This window comes from Hypanus sabinus, chromosome 7 (assembly GCF_030144855.1).
Source record: "Hypanus sabinus isolate sHypSab1 chromosome 7, sHypSab1.hap1, whole genome shotgun sequence".
In the NCBI taxonomy this organism is placed as follows: Eukaryota; Metazoa; Chordata; class Chondrichthyes; order Myliobatiformes; family Dasyatidae; genus Hypanus; species Hypanus sabinus.
This window is the reverse complement of record NC_082712.1, coordinates 172,485,929-172,504,732: the sequence shown is the minus strand read 5'-3', so window position 1 is coordinate 172,504,732 and position 18,804 is coordinate 172,485,929. Positions and strand designations below refer to the sequence as shown.

At 38.7% G+C, this 18,804-nt stretch overlaps 1 protein-coding gene across 2 annotated transcripts in view; it reads left to right on the top strand.

Moving 5' to 3' along the window:
• Positions 1–18,804, top strand: part of elp4 (elongator acetyltransferase complex subunit 4) — a 222,454-nt gene that overhangs the window by 2,491 nt on the left and 201,159 nt on the right. For both annotated transcript variants that reach the window (XM_059976123.1, XM_059976122.1), the window contains exon 2: positions 2,161–2,196. In XM_059976123.1, the coding sequence (XP_059832106.1) occupies positions 2,161–2,196 (36 nt within the window). The remainder of the gene's footprint in view (positions 1–2,160; positions 2,197–18,804) is intronic.

Sequence of the window (18,804 nt, the reverse complement as noted above, 5' to 3'; positions counted from 1 at the left end):
AGGATTTTGGTTTGCTGAACCTACCAATGGGTTTAGAAGATGAGAGGATCACAAAGTTTATCAGTGCAGACAGCTGTGTAGATATAGTCAACATTGACTTCATTAAATCTGTTTACCAGGTCCTTTATGGGAGACTGGTCCAAAAATTTGACCATTTCATCCAAGGTAAATTGGAAAACTGGATCCGAAATTAGTTTGTTGAAATGATGCTGAAAGTGTTTGTGGCGGTTGTTTTGTGATTTGAAGCAAATAACCATAGATATCAGTGCTGTACCTGATAGTGGCATGAACATGATGGGGTGGATGGCGTGTTTTTGAGCCCTTTTTGGAAATGGTGTTGAAAGTACCTTTCCAGTGCTTTGAGATGCTTGCTATGGGTAGTCCATTTTCTGAGAAGCATGCAGGAAGGCAGAGATTACTGCTGCCTGGTGGACCACAAGCTTTGCGCCACGTGTGATGCCTTGATCTCCAAGTATCCTTTCCTCAGTTATCCAAGACACCACAGGATCCTCATTTTCCAAGATCTCAGCGTTGGCATTTCTTGTTGAGGAGTGTTACTGTGCTGCAAGGAAAGTTGATAGAAGTTCTTTATGGAAGTTTAGTGTGAGCCCCATTTTTCATGTACAGATCGATGTTGATTTCATATTCAGCCTTCAAATTATTTATTTGTTTTGTTATTATTTGCATGATTTGTTTTCTTTTGCATATTATTTGTTGATTATTCCTGGTTATTTATAATTTTTCATAAATTATTTTGTATTTCTTTATTTTTCTGTAAATATATGCAAGAAAATGAATCGCACAAGTAGTATATGGTAACATGCATACTTCGGTACTTTTACTTCATTTACTTTGAACCTTGAACTTCAAATGTTTGCATATTGACTTTCCAAATGGCATAAAGACTTCATTTATTTAAAGATACTGTGCAGAATAGGCTCTGCCAGCCCTTTAAGCCATGCCACCCAGCAACCCCCGATTTAACCCTAACCTAATCAAGGGATAATTTTCAATCACCAATTAACTTACAGACCGGTACTGTGTGAGGAAGGCAGAGAACCTAGAGAAAGCTCACACATTCCTGAGGGAGGAGATACAGACTCCTTTAGAGGATGCTGGGATTGAACTCTGAGCTCCCAACATCCTGAGCTGTAATAGTGCCACATTAACTGCTATGCTACCATGGCATCCTAGTGGGAAAATGGTGGCCAAGTTAATCCCATATCGGAATCCACTCCTTTTACTATAAAAATAGTCCCTCATTGACTGGTCTGCGCTGTTATATTATTTCACCATCAGATCATATTATCTATTCATATGGCTTACTGACAGTTTCTAACAATTTTGGTAACATTCTTTTGAAATTCTTCTTGTGCCCTTTATCAGGAATTCAATTATAATGTTTTGCTCATCAGAAGAAACCTGAAGTGTCCTTTTTTGTTTTTTGTAGTAATAGGTTATCATGTAAATATTGTTCTTTATGGTCCAATCTGTATTCCCCACCTCCCACCCCAGTCTTGAAGCTCTAAGTTGGTTTATTGTCACATGTACTGATTACTGTGAAAAACTTTATTATGCATGCCATTGTTACAGATAGTTTCATTACAACAGTGCATTGAAGGAAAGCAATACCAGAAAGCAGAGTGAAGTGTTATAGTTAACAGAGAAAAAAGTACAGACAGACAATAAGGTGCAAAGCCATAACAAGGTAGATTGTGCGGTCAGGAACCCATCTTATTGTATTAAAAGACCGGTAAATAGACTTACATAGCAGAATAGAAGCTATCCTGGAGCCTGATGGTATCTGCTTTCAGTCTTCTGTATCTTCTGCCTAATGGGAGAGGGGAGAAGAGAATTTCTGGGGTAGGAGAGGTCTTTGATTATGTTGGCTACTTTACCAAGGCAGCAAGAAGTGTAGACAGATTCCACAGAGGGTAGGCTGGTTTTGTGATGTGCCAAGCTGTGTCCACAATTCACTGCCGTGCAGCCTTATATAGAACAGTTGCCATACCAAGTAATCATGCACCTGAATAGGATGCTTTCTAAGTGGTACATTGATTAAAATTGGTGAAAGTCAAAGTAGACATGCCAATTTTCTTCATTCTCCAGAGGAAGTGGGATAAAATGAAATGCATTAATTATTTCCATTTCATTTTTTAGGAGGTGGCCTAGCTGTTGGAACTCTTCTCCTTGTTGGTAAGAGAATTATTAGATTATTTTTAGGTTTTTTTAACTTACTGGATTTCAAAGTATTGAATTGAATGGCTTGCTTCCCTTTTTGAAGACAAAGTAAATTTATTATCAAAGTACATGTACAGTATGTCACTATATGCAATCCTGAGATTCATTTTCTTGTGGCAGACTCAATAAATCTATAAAATAATAAACATAACAGAATCAATGAGATTCCTGAACTAGGTGTTCAGCCAGAGTACAGAGACAACAAATTGCAAATTGCAAAAAAGATGAAATAATAATAAACAAATAAGCAATAAATATCAAGAACATGAGATGAAGAGTCCTTGGAAGTGCGTCCATTGGATGTGGGAACATTTCATTGATGGGCGAGTGAAGTTATCCCCTTTGGCTCAAGCAGGTAGTAACTGTTCCTGAACTTGGTGGTTCTTATACCTTATTCCTGATGGCAGGAGCAAGAAGACAGCAAGTACTGGGTGGAAGGGATCGCTGTTGATGGATGCTGCTTTCCTGCGACTACGCTCCATGTAGATGTGCTCAGTGGTGGGGAGGGCTTCACCTGTAATGGACTAGGTTGTATTCACTACTTTTTGTACGATTTTTCATTCAAGGGCATTGATGGTTGCATACCAGGCTGTCATGCAGCCATTCAATATACTCTCTACTTCACATCTATAGAAGTTTGTCAAAGTTTCAGTTGTCTGCGTACTTGCACTTCTATGTTGGGCCCAGGGCAGGTTCTCCGAAATAATAATACTTAGGATTCTAAAGTTGCTGATCCTCTGATGAGGATTGTCTCAGACCACTGGTTTTCTTCTCCAAGTCAACTACTGAAGTCAGATATAAAGCAAATGAGATATGATTTTCTTCCTTCAGAATTTCTTATCCACTGTAGTGGGATTGTAACTTATCATCTCCAGATCAACGATCAACGCATCTGTGCACTTGTCCATCTGCAACTACAATATTGTGGAGCTGTTCCTATGTTAAGTTTTATAACAAACAACAATTTGCCCTTATAAAATGTTTGAGTTATAAAATATAAACAAACAAAAGTTAGATCCTTGGCCATGTAGACACCAGATATTATGTAGCCAAATGTATCAGAAAGTCTTTACGTAAGAAGCAAGAATGAGAAGGTTAAGGTGAGAGAGTATTTTTTTTTATTGAGATACAGCACCAAACAGGCCCTTTCGACTCAATGAGCCATACCGCCCAGCAACCCAACTATTTTAACACCAGCCCAATCACAGGACATTTTACAATGGCCAATCACCCTACTAACCAGTAGTCTTTGGACCATCACACTAACTGCTACACTACTATGGTGCCCACGACAGAATGCCAAAGCAGATGCGGACTAGGCTGCCAGTGTTGATATTAAACTGAAGTTGGCTTTTGGTGGGTCACGGTCCTGAGTAAGCTACCATATTCATTTTTTTTCAAATTTTTCTTTTGGATACATGTCTGGTGTCTCCTTTACATTTCTGTAGATGAAATCTAAGCAGTTCAGAATTCTTTTTATTTCTGATTTTCAGCAAATGTTTTGTTCAGCATCCGAGAGTTACAGCATTGTTTTTTATGCCTTCATTGATCTTCATCTATTTACATTACCTCAGGTATGATTAACAAGTATTCACTCCCTCTCTTGTACCACACTGTTAACATTGGTGTCATCTGGGTTCTCTGGATCTCCCCTCTGATACTGACATTTCATTTGTACAACCCACATTCTCTGCAATTACTGACAAGCTTGCTGTCTGTCTTTTCTAGTTCTGAGAAAAGATCACCGATCTGAAGCATTAACAGAGTTTTCACTTTCCACAGATGCTCCTTGTGTTGAGTATCTCCAGAGTGTATTGACTTCATTTTTAAAAAGAACATTTATTCATCTTAATATTATACAAAATAAATTACTTAAATTTTTCCTACATTTCAGAGAACCTTTATATATAAATACTATTTTGCCTTATACTATAGTTGAAAAGTTTCTCCTGTCATTTCCATTCCCAATTCAGTGGTACATTTACAATACATAGAAAAATGCTGGAAAAAATTAAACAGTCAACATTTCGAGCCGAGACCCTTCATCAGGACCTGAAATGTCGATTGTTTATCCTTTAACATAGATGCTGCCTGGCTTGTTGGATTCCTATAGCATTTTGTGTGTGTTGCTCTCAATTTCCAGCATTCACAGATTTTCTTGTGTTTGTGATGCATTTACAATAGGTCAGTTTGCTGTGCCGCACAGAAATTTTCTTGAACTACCTAAAATGTAAAGCAGTAGCTTCAGCCGCTGAAAACAGCAGGAGGATCAATTCTAAGATGATCAAATAATTGCCACTAATTTCCCAAATATTTTTGTTAATCAGTTTGATAGATTTTTTGTTATTTTTTTCTTTTAATTTGTTTTGTATTAAACATCAAAATTGTCAAGTAAGATTATGAGTGCAGCTACTTGGATGGAAAATAAAACACACTTTAGATATTTGTAAGAAAAAAATTAGACAGTTTGGGGGGAAAAAAGTGTAAGCTGTTTTCCGGTTGACATTGTCTGCTGAAAATTCCTTTATGCATGTGGATTATCCACAACCCACAGACACCAAAGTCTCCTTTCCACATGGATGTCAATTGTCGACTTTTGATGCTTTGATAACACATTTATTCTATGGATGACTGGACGTGATTTTGAATGTGTTTGGAAACACGCCTGGTAGATCAGCCCATTGCTTTAAGTGATTATTCACTGCATTGCTGTTTTTAATTCTACTGTAGTGAAATGTTGCATCACTGGCATGTAAAATTGTTTGCACTGTATGAACAAAATCATTCAGATTTAACAGATGTTCAGTTCATATATGAGAAAATTGTCTCATATCTTCAATGTGCAACCAAGTTTCATAAAATAGAATTGCACAGAGATATTGGAATTCTCTTTCAAAATTCATCTCTAATGTTGATTTAGAGTTTACTGATTTTTTTTCCCCCCAAGAGTTCAATATTGCTGGGATGATACATCCTCATGTATTGGGATGTAAATTCATTTGGTCCTCCATTTGATTAGCTTCATACAACTGAGGACAAATTCTGAGAAGAGGTTAGTTAAATCTTCACAAACCACAGGAACTGTGACTCAAATTTCTTTGTAATTTCTTCAGAGTGCGCTGATCACCAGCAGGTAGATCTAGTTCTGTCACAATAAGTGGAAAAGAAAGGTGCAATAGGGAGTAAATCATGCAAATGATTATGCTTTTCACGTCACTGAATAATCAGGATTAAAAGTTGGATCAGTACTGTTGAAAACCTTTAAGGTTGAGAATGAACGACAAATTTTGCAAAATAAAACAAGTTGATTGCTGTTATTGCCCACAAGTTTGTTGAAGTTTTATTATGCCCCAGGCTTTGAGTCTCTCTGAATTGCTATAACATTAATTATAAATAGTCTCTACCACACCTCATGTTTCACAATTCCTGTATGTTGGTATTCTGTTGTGTTGCAAGCACAGGTGCAATGCAGAAGGTCAGAGCAAAAACAGTGCTTACCTTTTCATGAATGGTTAGACATATGTGAGTAAACTTCCTCTTTAATCAATTCCAATATCTGTCAAGTTAGTTTCTATGCAGGAATTATTGTGTTCAACCTTCCAAATGCATTAACAAGTTAATTAAATAAAGTAATAATGAATTTCAGTGTTATAAAAGTTAGCTTGCTTCAACACTGAAGATGCCTGTAGGGATTTCAACATACTTAATTCCAGAATTAATCCAAAATTTCTGCATTTTAAAAACTAGGTAGGATTTTGAGAATTGAGTTTTGCGACATATGGTCATTTTCTAATTTATCAAGTCATGGAAGAATACTATAGGATGTAGGTGCAGAATTAGGCCACTTTGGCCCATCAAGTCTGCTCCACCATTTCATCATTCCACACATTCTGCTGCCTTCTCCCTGTAATCTTTAATGCCCTGAATAATCATGAGCAAATCAACCACCACCTTAAATATACCCAATGACTTAACCTGCACAGCTGTCTGTGGCATTACATTCCCCAGATTCACCACTCTCTAGCTAAAGGAATTTTTCTTCATCTCTGTCCGAAATGAAAGTCCCTCAGTTCTGAGGCTGTGCACTCAGATTTTGGACTTCCCCACTCTCAAGTTTCTCATATGTTAACCCTTTCATTTCAGGGATAATTCTTGTGAGCCTTGTCTGGATTATAGGCAATGCCAGCGTTCCTTTTCTTGGTTAAGGGTCCCAAAACTGCTCACAATATACCCAATATAGTCTGACAAATGCCTTATAAAGCCTCAGCATTATACTCTTGCTTTTGCATTTTAGTCCTCTTGAAATGAACACTAACATTGCACTTGCCTTACTTACTGCTGACTCAACCTGCAAGTTAATCAATACGGAATCCTGCATAAGACCATAAAACCATAAGATATAGGAGCAGAATTAGGCCGTTTGGCCTATCGAGTTTCATCATGGCTGAACCAATTTTCTCCTCAGCTGCAATCTCCTGCTTTCTCTCCATAACCAATCAAGAATCTGTCAAACATACATAAAGACGTAGCCTCCAAAACTACCTGTGGCAAAGAATTCCACAGATTCACCACTCGCTGGCTAAAGAAATTCTTCTTCATCTCTGTTCTAAAAGGATGTCCCTCTGTCTTGAGGCTGGTTCCTCTGAGACTCTCTCATCATAGGAAACATCCTCCACATCCACTCTATTGAGGCCTTTCAGCATTTAATAGGTTTCAATGAGGTCACCCCTCATTCTTCTGAATTCTAGTGAATCGAGGCCCAGAGCCGTCAAATGCTCTTCAAATGACAAGCCATTCAATCCTGGAATCATTTTTGTGAACCTCCTTTAAATCCGCTCCAGTTTCAGTACATCTTTTCCAAGATAATGGACCCTAACCTTCTCACAATACTCCAAGTGAGGCCTCTCCAGTCCTTTTTAAAGTCTCAACATTACATCCTTCCTTTTATATTCTAGTCCTCTTGAAATGAATGCTAACATTGCATTTGCCTTCCTCACCACAGACACAACCTGCAAATTAACCTTTACGAAATCCTGCACAAGGACTCCCAAGTCCCTTTGCACCTCAATTTTCTGTATTTTCTCTCTATTTAGGCAATTGTTGACCCTTTCACTTCTTCTACCAAAGTGCATGACCATACACTTCCTGACACTGTATTCCATCTGCCATTTCTTTGCTCATTCTCCTAGTCTGTCTAAGTCCTCCTGAGCCGCTGTATTTCCTGAAAACAACCTGCCCCTCCACCCACCTTCATATCATTTGCAAACTTGGCAACAAAGCCATCAATTCCATCATCCAAATTATTGACATACAATGTAAAAAAGAATCAGTCCTAACAAAGACCCAAGGAACACCAACTAGTCATCGGCAGCCAACCAGAAAAGGCTTTGTTTATTCCCACTCTTTGCCTCCTGCCAATCAGCCACTGCTTTATTCATGCTAGAATCTTTCTTGTAATACCATGGGCTTATGTCTTGTTAAGCAGCCTCATGTGTGACGCCTTGTCAAAAGCCTTCTGAAAATCAAAGTACACAATATCAACTGATTCTCCTTTATCTATCCTGCTTGTTGCTTCAAAGAATTCCATCAGTTTTCTCAGGCAAGATTTTCCCTAGAGAAAATCATGCTCGCTACTGCCTATTTTATCATGTGCCTCCAAATACCCTGAGACCTCATCCTTAATCATCGACTCCAACTTCTTCCCAACCACTGAGGTCAGACTAACTGGCTTATAGTTTCCTTTCTTTTGCCACTCTCCATTCTTGAAGGGGGAAGTGACATTTGCAATTTTCCAGTCTTCTGGAAGCATTCCAAAATCTAGTGGATTCTTGAAAGACCATTACTAATGCCTCTACAATCTCTTCAGTGACTTTCAAAACTCCGGGGTGCACACCACCTGGTCCAGGTGACTTATCTACCTTCAGACTTGTCAGTTCCCCAAGAACCTTCTCTCTAGTTATGGTAATATCACATACTTCATGATCCTTGACACCTGGAAACTTCCACCATACTGCTAGAGTCTTCTACAGTGAAGAGTAGTGCAAAATATTTATTCAGTTCATCTACCGTTTCGTTGTTCTCCTATTACTACTTCTCCAGCATTGTTTTCCAGCAGTCCGATATCTACTCTCGCCTCTCTTTTACTGTTTATGTTAATTTTATGTTATGTTAATATTACTGGTTAGCTTACTTTCGTATTTCATCTTTGTTTTCTTAACGACTATTATTTCCCTTCTGCTGGTTTTTTTAAAGCTTCCCAATCCTCTAACTTCTCACAAATTTTTGCTCTATTACTTACCTCACTTTTTAATATGCAGTATTGCTGTTTTTGCATGTTTTTTAATCTAGTCAATATACGTAATTGATTTACTTGTTTATTTATTATTATTTTTTGATTTTATTATTATTATTTGTTTTTCTCTGCTAGGTTATATATTACATTGAACTGCTGCTACTGCTAAGTTAACAAATTTCACCTGATTCTGATATCTTCTCTTTGGCGTTTATGTTGGCTTTGACTTCTTTCGTTAGCCACATTTGTCTCATCTTGCCTTTAGAATATTTCTTCCTCTTTGGAATGTATATATCCTGTGCCTTCTGAATTGTTTCCAGAAATTCCAGCCATTGCTACTCTGCTGTCATCCCTGCCAGTGTTCTTTTCCAATCAGTTCTGTCCAGCTCCTCTATTATGTCTCTGTAATTCCCTGTACTTTACTGTAATACTGAAATCCAACTTTAGCTTCTCCTTCTCAAATTTCAGGGTAAATTCCATCATATTATGATCACTTGTCCCTGAGGGTGTGTATACCTTAAGCTCTCTAATCAATCCCAATTCATTGCACAACACCCAATCCAGAATAGCTGATCCCCCTAGTGGGTTCAATCATGAGCTGCTCTTAAAAACCATCTCGTAGGCACTCTAGAAATTCCCTCTCCTGGAATCCAGCACCCACCTGATTTTCCCAATCTATCTGCACATTGAAATCCCCCATGACTATTGAAATTGCCCTTTTGGCATGCATTGTCTATCTCCAGTTGTAATTGTAAACTATATCCTTACTACTGTTTGGAGGTCTGAATACAACGCCCATTAGGGTCTTTTTACCCTTGCAGTACCTATGCTCTATCCACAATGATTCAACAGCTTCCGACCCTATGTCACCTCTCCCAAGGACTCCTAAGTCCCTTATTTTTACATAGAAACATTCTTTGGCCCACCAGGTCCATGCAACCATTAACTATTCACCTGTACTAATCTTGCATTAATGTTATTTTTATTCTTCCCACTTTTAATATACTCCCAAATTTGAAAACTGCTGTGCACCAGGAGCAATTTACATTTGCTAATTTTTTTGTGTTCATTTCTGGTCACTTCATTATTGGAAGGATGGGGAAGCTTTAGGGAGAGTGAAAAGATTTACCTGGATGCTGCCTTGTTTATAGAGTGTGTCTTATGAGGAAAGGTAAAGTGACTTTTCTCTTTGTAGTGAAAGAGAATGAAAGGTGACTTGATAGAGGTATTTAACATGATAAACTGTGTAGATCAAATAGATAGCCAGGTATTTTTTTCCCCAGAACAGAAATAGCTAATACAAGGAGGCATAACTTTATGATATTTGGAAGAAAGTATAGGGCCTCTTTACATAGAGTGGAGGGGTGCATGGAGCAAGCTGCCAGGGGTGGTGGTAAAGGCAAATAGATAGGACATTTAAGAGATTCTCAGATAGGAGTGGAGGAAAAATGGGAGGCTATGTGGGAGAGAAGGGTTAAAGTGATCTTAGAGAAGGTTGAAAGGTCAGCACAACTTTATGGACTAAAGGGCCTGTACTGTGCTATACTGTTCTATGTTGTAATTAACCTTCCAGCCCACATATCTTAAAAGATTTGTGTTTAAATTAATTAGTACCTTAATTCTTTGGATCCAGCCAAACCACACATTGCATTGAAAGTTACATTTTCACTATATGATGTGTCTGTTTCACCAACTTTTTGTTAATTATTTTAGGAAAAGTCATAATTATATGCCGCCTTTGCTATACTAAAAGCTTATGGTATGCTAGTTAATATAGTGCATGTTCTTACATTCATAACTGCAGGTAAAATGATTGTTGTAGAATTGAAAGGATAAGTGAGACAGCAGGCTGAAACTTAAAGAAAACTCAGAAATTTTAATGCCATCACCGATCAAAATAAAAATTACAGTTCTGTCATACATTCCTAAGTATCCATTATCCTGTATCGAATCGACTTGTGTAATAACATTATAATCAGAATTACTACCACTCTCCCCTCCAATTACTGCTTTAAATCTGTCATCTTCAGGCGCTTTGAACAAGTACAATTAGAGTAAAGAATTAAAGATAAAAGAACTTACTTTCCAAATTCTTGAATTAGAAATTTTATCATCAAGTTTAAACTTGAAAAGCTGGGGTTGACCCTCATGAAGCACAGAAATTAGAGAGGATGTTAATATATTCAGAATCAGGTTTATTATCACCAGCACATGTCATGAAATTTGTTAACTTAGCAACAGTACAATACATGACAATATAGAAAGGAAAAAAATATATATCAATCAGTTACAGTAAGTGTGTGTGTGTGTGTGTGTGTGTGTGTGTGTATATAGATAGATAGATATATATACACACACACACACACACACACACACACACACACAATATGAGTCAGCTGCAGTGCTCATATCGCTTCATACCGCCAAATCATATCATTTCCTTGTGGCCCAGTAGCACATGCTTTGCGGCCCTGTGGTTGGGGATCACTGCCCTAGGTGATGGGGTTCCTTAATAATGGATGTCGCCTTCATGAGGCACTGCTGCTTGAAGATGTCTTGGGTACTACAGAAACTAGTACCCAAGATGGAGCTGACTAATCTTACGACTTTCTGTAGCTTCTTTCATCCTGTGCAGTAACCCCACCACATGCAGGACAGTGATACAGCCTGTCAGAATAAACTCCATGGTACATCGATTGAAGTTTTTGAGTGTTTTATTTGACAAACAAATCTCTTCAAACTCCAAAAGAAATATAGTCACTGTCTTGCCTTCTTTATAGCTGCATCGATATGTTGGGACCAGGTTAGATCCACAGAGATCTTGAAACCTAGGAACTTGAAAGTGCTCATTCTCTCCATTTCTGATCCCTCTATGAGGATTTGTTTGTGTTCCCTCAATTTACCCTTCTGGAAGTCTGCAATTAACTCTTTCATCTTACTGACATTGAGTGCAAGATTCTTGCTGTGACACCATCCAACTAACTGGTATCTCACTCCTGTATGCCCTCTCATCTCCAATTGAGATTCTACCAATAATGGGTGTATCATCAGCAAATTTATAGATGGTATTTGAGTTATATCTAGCCACATAGATGGGTATAGAGAGAGTAGAGCAATGGGCTACGCACACACCGCTAAGTTGGGCCAGTGTTGATAGTCAGCGAGGAGAAGATATTATCACTAATCCGCACAGTTTGTGGTCTTCCAGTTAGGAAATTGAGGATCCAATCGCAGAGAGAGATTCAGAGGCCTAGGTTCTGTTACTTATCAATCAGGATTGTGGGTATGATGGTGTTAAACACTGAGCTATGGTCAACGAACAGCATCCTGACATAGGTGTTTATATTGTCCAGGTGATCTAAGGCTGTGTGTGGAGCCATTGAGATTGCACCTGCCATAGACCTATTGTGATAGGCAAATTGCAGTGCGTTCAGGTCCTTGATAAGGCAGGAGTTCATTCTAGCCATGACCAACCTCTCAAGAATTTCATCACCGTAGATGTGAATGCTACTGGGCAATAGTCATTAAGGCAGCTCGTACTACCCTTCTTAGGAACTAGTATAATTGTTGCCTTTTTGAAGCAGGTGTGAACTTCCAACCGTAGTAGTGAGAGGTTGAAAATGTTCTGGAATACTCCCACCAGCTGGTTGCCACAAGTTTTCAGAGCCTTACCTGCTACTCAATCAGAGCCTGGCACCTTGCAAGGGTTCACCCTCCTTAAAACAGCCTAATATTGGCCTCCGACATAGAGATCACAAGGTCACCAGGAGCAGCTAGGATCTTCACAGCTGTAGTTATAGTTTCCCTTTTAAACTAGAAAGGGAAATAGAAGACATTGAGCTCATCTGGTAGCGAAGCATCACTGCTGATCATGCTATTGGATTTCACTTTGAGGAAGTAATAGCTTGCAAACCCTGCCAGAGTTGTTGTGCATCCTCCAATCTCACTTGGAATTGTCACTTTGCCCTTGAAATAGCCCTCCACAAGTCAAACTTTTAGTCAGAATAAATCCCATTGACCACTGCACTCTGTCTTCAAAGCCCATTTTGAATTTAAATATCCTAATCATAGTGGATCGCATGTAGCCCAGTCTCCCATATAGCTTAATAAAATCCATGCAGACTAATCCTAGCCCTAATGCATCCACAGTTCTAATATCATCAATCAGCTTATTCTATTTTTTCTAATTAATACTTATTCTACTTTAAATGTCACAAAGTCCCTGCATTCCAATTATTTGATGATTACCATTATATAGTTGACTGCAACATTTCATAGCTAAGACACTCAATCAGTATCTTAATTAAATGGCTAAGTTATAGTCTGGATTTTTCAGAGCATTGTTTGATGTAATTATTGCTCCAAACTGAAAGCCATTCGGATTTTCACAACTAAACAGGTACGAAAATCACTTCAGTCTAAGACCAACTTCATTATGGATCTCAGAGAAGGAGAGAGTACCTTTGCTGACACTTCCAATGTATACTCCCAATAAATTGTGGCACATCGAAGGGTGTCATTGATTATAATGGAAGGAAATGACAGCAAAGATCTTGAAGTTAGTATATGGTATTTTAGAAAAGATTTTTAGATTGAGTATCTTTAAATTAATAACTTAAAATTTTAAAACAATCAGCAATCTTTTTGGTTCATTACTGTGGATTTTTTTTAAAGGTCAGTGAGGCTACACCATGGAGAATCTCACTGGCCTGTCAGTGACTACAAAATCTGCCTCAGTATACTTTGATGGTGTTAATTGTGACTAGTGAGTGACATAGTGCTATTGTCCCAGCTTTTCACAACCTTTATGCATATTAATTATTTGAATAAAGCGTGGAGGTGTGCTACTTCCATGTTCACCATTTTGGATAGTTGTCTGTATTTCAGGGCAATGAGTTTGATCACATCCTTTTGAAAGAATGGAGAATGGATATGAATCATTGATGATATATTTAACATCATCGTTAGCCACCAGACAGAAGTCTGAGGTTCACCGGCACCATCTTAAACCAGAAGATACCCTAGAGATATTTAAAAGATACTTAGATTTGCACATGAAAGAAAGAAAGAAAAATAGATGGCTATGTGGGAGAGAGGAGTTTGATTGTTCTTAGAATAAGTTCTGCACAACATTGTGGGCTGAAGGACCTGTACTGCGCTATACAGTTCTTTGTATATGTCTAGCAATTTCTCAGTTGAGTTATCTTAGCAACATCATTTGGTTTGCAGCTTGAAGGCGCAAGAAAGGCAAGAGGCAGCAGAGTAATGGATTCTCTCCATAATTTCATCTGAAACTAACTGGCAAAACCCTAATCACTACAACTTAGCACTCTGACTACTTTGATCACGTTGCAATAATATGGGCTTTGTTTTTTTTCTACTCTAATTTTGTTCTTTATTGTAAAATTCATGTATGATTTATGCTTAATTTGTGTTTTTTATAAATTTGACAAAATGATGCTCTGTGCCTGTGATGCTGCTGCCAGTAAGTTTTTCATTGCACCTGTGCATTCGTCTAATTGTGCATATGACAATAAATTTGACTTTGATCACTTTTTTCCCCACTGAATTTCTGTTACCTGGTAGCTAATTAATTTTGACTTTTCTGATACCTGCTTCTGCCTCATTTTTCCCCTTTTTTAAACCTCATTGTCTTGTTATTATTCTACTGGCCATTATGAGTTGGAAGAAAAAATCCAGCTTCCTCCTTTAATTTCTTCTCTTACTAGAAATTGAATGCAATCACTGAAAATGTACAGTGAAAACATACCTAGATTTCATTATTAACCCAGCTTTTAATTCATATGTCTGAATGCTCATTGTCACTTTAGAAATGGCACCTTGCATTGTTTGAAAGTGTATGTCAACACAGGGATTGATCTCAAAGGAAAAGAGATATTTCTGTACAGATAAAAAACTGTGAGATTTGATTTGTATGAGAATGCCAGATGACAATTTTTTCACAAGTTTTTCAAACGAAGCAGGCAATGGAACTAATACTATGAATATTTAAATTTAAATTCAGAATATTGGTGATTTCAGTTTCATAAGCAGACACCGATCAAATATGCAGCATATGTTATAAAAATAGAAGCTAAATTACAGCCAAAGAGATGACAAGTTCAGAACTTGAAGATGATAGTTTGGAGTCTGATTCTAACTAGGCTTTTTACAATGCCCAATACGAATTCTGATGCTGGAAGAGTCTGGTGCTTTTGACTTTGATGCACAAGCAAAACTCATCTCACAACATAAAACTTGTTGCAAGTAGTATATTAAAGTATATCAACATAGGTGAGATGATCTGTGAGGAATACAGTAACAAATTTGAAGGATCAAAACAGGCTGTTAAAATGAGCAGCTGTCATGGCATCTAACATTTAAAAAAAATGAAAGAGGTGTTGTGTTCCACCTGGAAGATTAACAGGCACAAAACGGTACTATTCTGAACATGGCAGATTAGGTTAAAGGAAACTTTATAGGATTCTACACTCTGTTTGCAACAAGTACAGAAGGTACAATCACAAGGAAGCTCTCCTGTTCTTATACCCGTTTAGACTGTGGTTAGTCGATAACTTGAGCACTGTCCACTACCACACTGTAGGAAAGATATGAAGGCTTAAGTACATGGAAGAGATTTACCAGTTTGATTACAGGAATGAGGATCTTTTACTTATCTCGATAGACTGGAGAAGCTGAGGTTATTCTCCCCAGGTTTGAGAGAAGATCTGGTAAAGGAATTGAATCTCATGAAGTAGGTAGTCGACAAGAAAGCTGTTCCTATTGTCAAAGGGCCAAGAATGAAAGGACATAGGATGGTGATTGGTGGGAAAAAAAAGAGTGATGTGAGGAAAACATTTTTTGGCAGTCTATGGCCAGATTCTGGAGTGCACTGCCACAGAGAGTCAGGTGGCCAATTCAATTCTGGTGCTCAAAACAGAAGTGGATAAATAGTATATAGAATAAAATTACTAGTACATGGGGAGGAGAGAAAATAGTGCAACAGTGTCCTGATGTGCAATGACCCAAGTAATTTGAAATGAAAACTGAAAATGCTGAACTAGTCAACAGAAATGCATGTTGGAAGCAGCACCTGGTACACCTAAAAGTAAGGTGGCATCCTGGCAAAATTTCACTATAGGATTAATTTATGCCAAGTAGTAAAAACAGCATGTAATAGATAGCTAACTGGTCTTGCAACCAAATGATTGAAGCAAAGTTATAGCAGTCCTGCTGCAAATAGTCCTAAACACTGGAGATAGTGCAGATGCTGGAAATCTTGAGCAAAGCACACAAAATGCTGGTGGAAGGCAGCATCTGTTTAGGGAGGTAAACGGTCGAGGTTTCAGATCAAGACTTTTCAGCACATCTGGAGTTCCTCCTGCATTTGGTGCGTGTTGCATCCAGTTCGGATTTTCAATGAACAATTAAACAAAAAATGAGAAAAGGAATTCCAAGAATGCCCCCAAACTTCACAAAACAGGGCTCAACACTGAATACCAAAGACAAACATTTTCAACCATGTTCAGCTTGAAGTACAGAGTGGATGATCTGTCTATTTCTGCTTCTTCCTCTAATCTGCTACCTAATCTAATCTGCACTATCTATAAAACCAGTAGTCAGCCAATTTGATGAAGGGTCTCGGCCTGAAACGTCGACAGCGCTTCTCCCTATAGCTGCTGCCTGGCCTGCTGTGTTCCACCAGCATTTTGTGTGTGTAGTCAGCCAATTTGGTTCATTCCACGTGATATTGAGAAATGGCTGAGAGAGTGGATCCAGCAAAAACTATGTGACCAGGTAGCATCTCGGCTGTGATACTGAAGGCACGTGATCCAAAAACAGCAGTGCTTTGAGCCTAGTTATTCTATTTGAGTTGTAAAGCTGGCATCCACCTGACAATGTGGAAAATTGCCCAGGTACCCCCTGTTAACAAAAAGCAGAAAAATTCAGTCTGGCTAATTGCCACCCAGTCATCCTTACCTTTCATCACTTAGTTGATAGTCTTTGACAGTGTTATTAAGCAGCCATTAGTCGCTAATAACAAGCTCACCCACGCCCAGTTTGAATTTCAGCAGGACCTCTCATTGCAGTTTTGATATAAACATACAGTACTGTGCAAAAAATCTTAGGCACATATATCTAGCTAGGGTGCCTAAGACTTTTGCACAGTACTTTATTTGTCAGTGTGGAGTGGAGAGTACGTTTGTAATTGTGGTGGGAGGAAAGGATGGTGGAAATGATGAGGGTGGAGGACTGCGGGAGGGGTGTGGGACAGGTGGCAGAGGAGTACTGGGGTGGGGCATGTAATGGGTGCAGTCACACCCAGACCTGAGACACCAAACAAAGTCATTTCATTTCCATACAATTGGTTTAATGATCATTACAGAATGTCTCTCTGGTGTTTTCCATTTCCTCACCTTTTCCCTCTCTCTGCCCCCTTCCCGCTCTCAGTCCCCATTAGAGACCTATATCAGAATCAGGTTTATCATCACTCGCACATGCAATTAATTTTTTTTTTGCAGCAATACAGTGCAATACATAAAACTACTGCAGTGCTGTGCAAAGTCGTAGGCACACTAGCTATATATACTGTATGAGTCTAAGACTTTTGCACAATACTCTAAAGAGCTAGATTCTGTGGGTGGAGTTTGAGTAACATCCTTGACATCAAGACAGCATATGTCATCAAGGAATACTGGTAAAGCTGAAGTTACTAGACATTAAGGTAAAAGAACTCCAGTGGTTAGAATAATACATAGCATAAGGGAAGGTGATTATGACTGTTATAGGTCAAGCATCTCAGCCCTGGATGGAGGAGTTCCTTAGGGCAGTATCCAAGATACAACAGCTACTGCATCAATTAACTTCCTTCCTCATAAGGTCAGAAGTCAGATTGCTGTCTGAGAATTGCCAATTATTCAATTCTATTTGCATCCATTCAGCAAATGAGCGCAGTTTCACACCTGCAATTGGGCAATATTTGGCCTGAACCGATAAGTAGCAAATACATTCACATCGCAAGTACCAGACAGTGACTGACTAATTATAAAGTTACAGTATGTCTGACCATCTATCCTGGGTATTTAATTACCATCACCAAGCTCCTGCTGTCAGTACTCATGGGGCCTTCACTGACCAGAAACTCAACTGGACCAGCCATAAAAAGATTGTGACTGAGACAATTCAGAGATTGGGATCCTGTGGCAAGTGACTCTCCTGGCATCCAAAGCCTTTTCATCATCTGTCACGCAGGAGTCAGGAGCTTTAGAACACAACCTACACTTGCCTGGATGTTCTATCCGCACTCAAGTAGCTCAGCAAAATCCAGAACAAAGCAGTCTACTTGATATCTAATCCAGCAGCCCAAACTTTATGTGCTCCACAGCTAGTGTAGAGTAACTGCAATATTTACTATTAACAAAATGAACAGGAGTTACTTGCTTAGGATGTTCTGATACACCTCCCATATCTGCAACACATTGCCAAGAACGGTAAGAAAGCATCACAAAGTACAGATTCCCCTTCTCGATATATACCAACCTGAAACACAAGATGATGTAGATGCTGAAATCCAGAGCAAAAACACCAATGGTTGGAGGAACTAAGTGGGTTGCACAACATCTCTGAAAGCAAAAGGTTGGTTGATATTTCCCCACACCTCTTTATGTTCCCTTCCCATTCCTATAAGTCAACCTTGTTGCTCTGTCCTTTGTCATTCCTCACAGCCAATTACCTGGATCTGTTACCCTTCCCCACTTGGTTTTGTCTGCCCATTGCACACATAAAGGATAGCTTCTCCTTTAGCCTACCCTACCCATCTTGCCCCACCTAGATCCATCTGTCAATCATCCTTCCCTTATTGGTTCCTTTGTTCACCTCCAGCCTCTGTCTATCGTACCCCCTTTCTATTCCACCCCACAACCTGGCAACATCTGTCCCTCATGCCCCAGCTCACCTGTTTCCACTTATCATCATCTAGCCCATCTCACCACTCATTCCAACCTCTTTGTATAGGTTGTCTTCTTCCACACAGTCTGTCCTGATGTAATGTAGCTCTCATCAGCCTAGATTTTGAATCTCTTAGTATATAAAATAGCATATCATGATGTCAAGCACTGACAGTGGTTTCAGTGCAAAATCTAGCTGGCAGTCCTGAGGTAGTGCTGCATTATCAGCACTATTGTCATTCAGATACAACAATAAATTTTTCCATCCTCTTGCTTGGATTCCATGGCTCCTGTTATAATTATGTCAAATAATTAACCTTCATT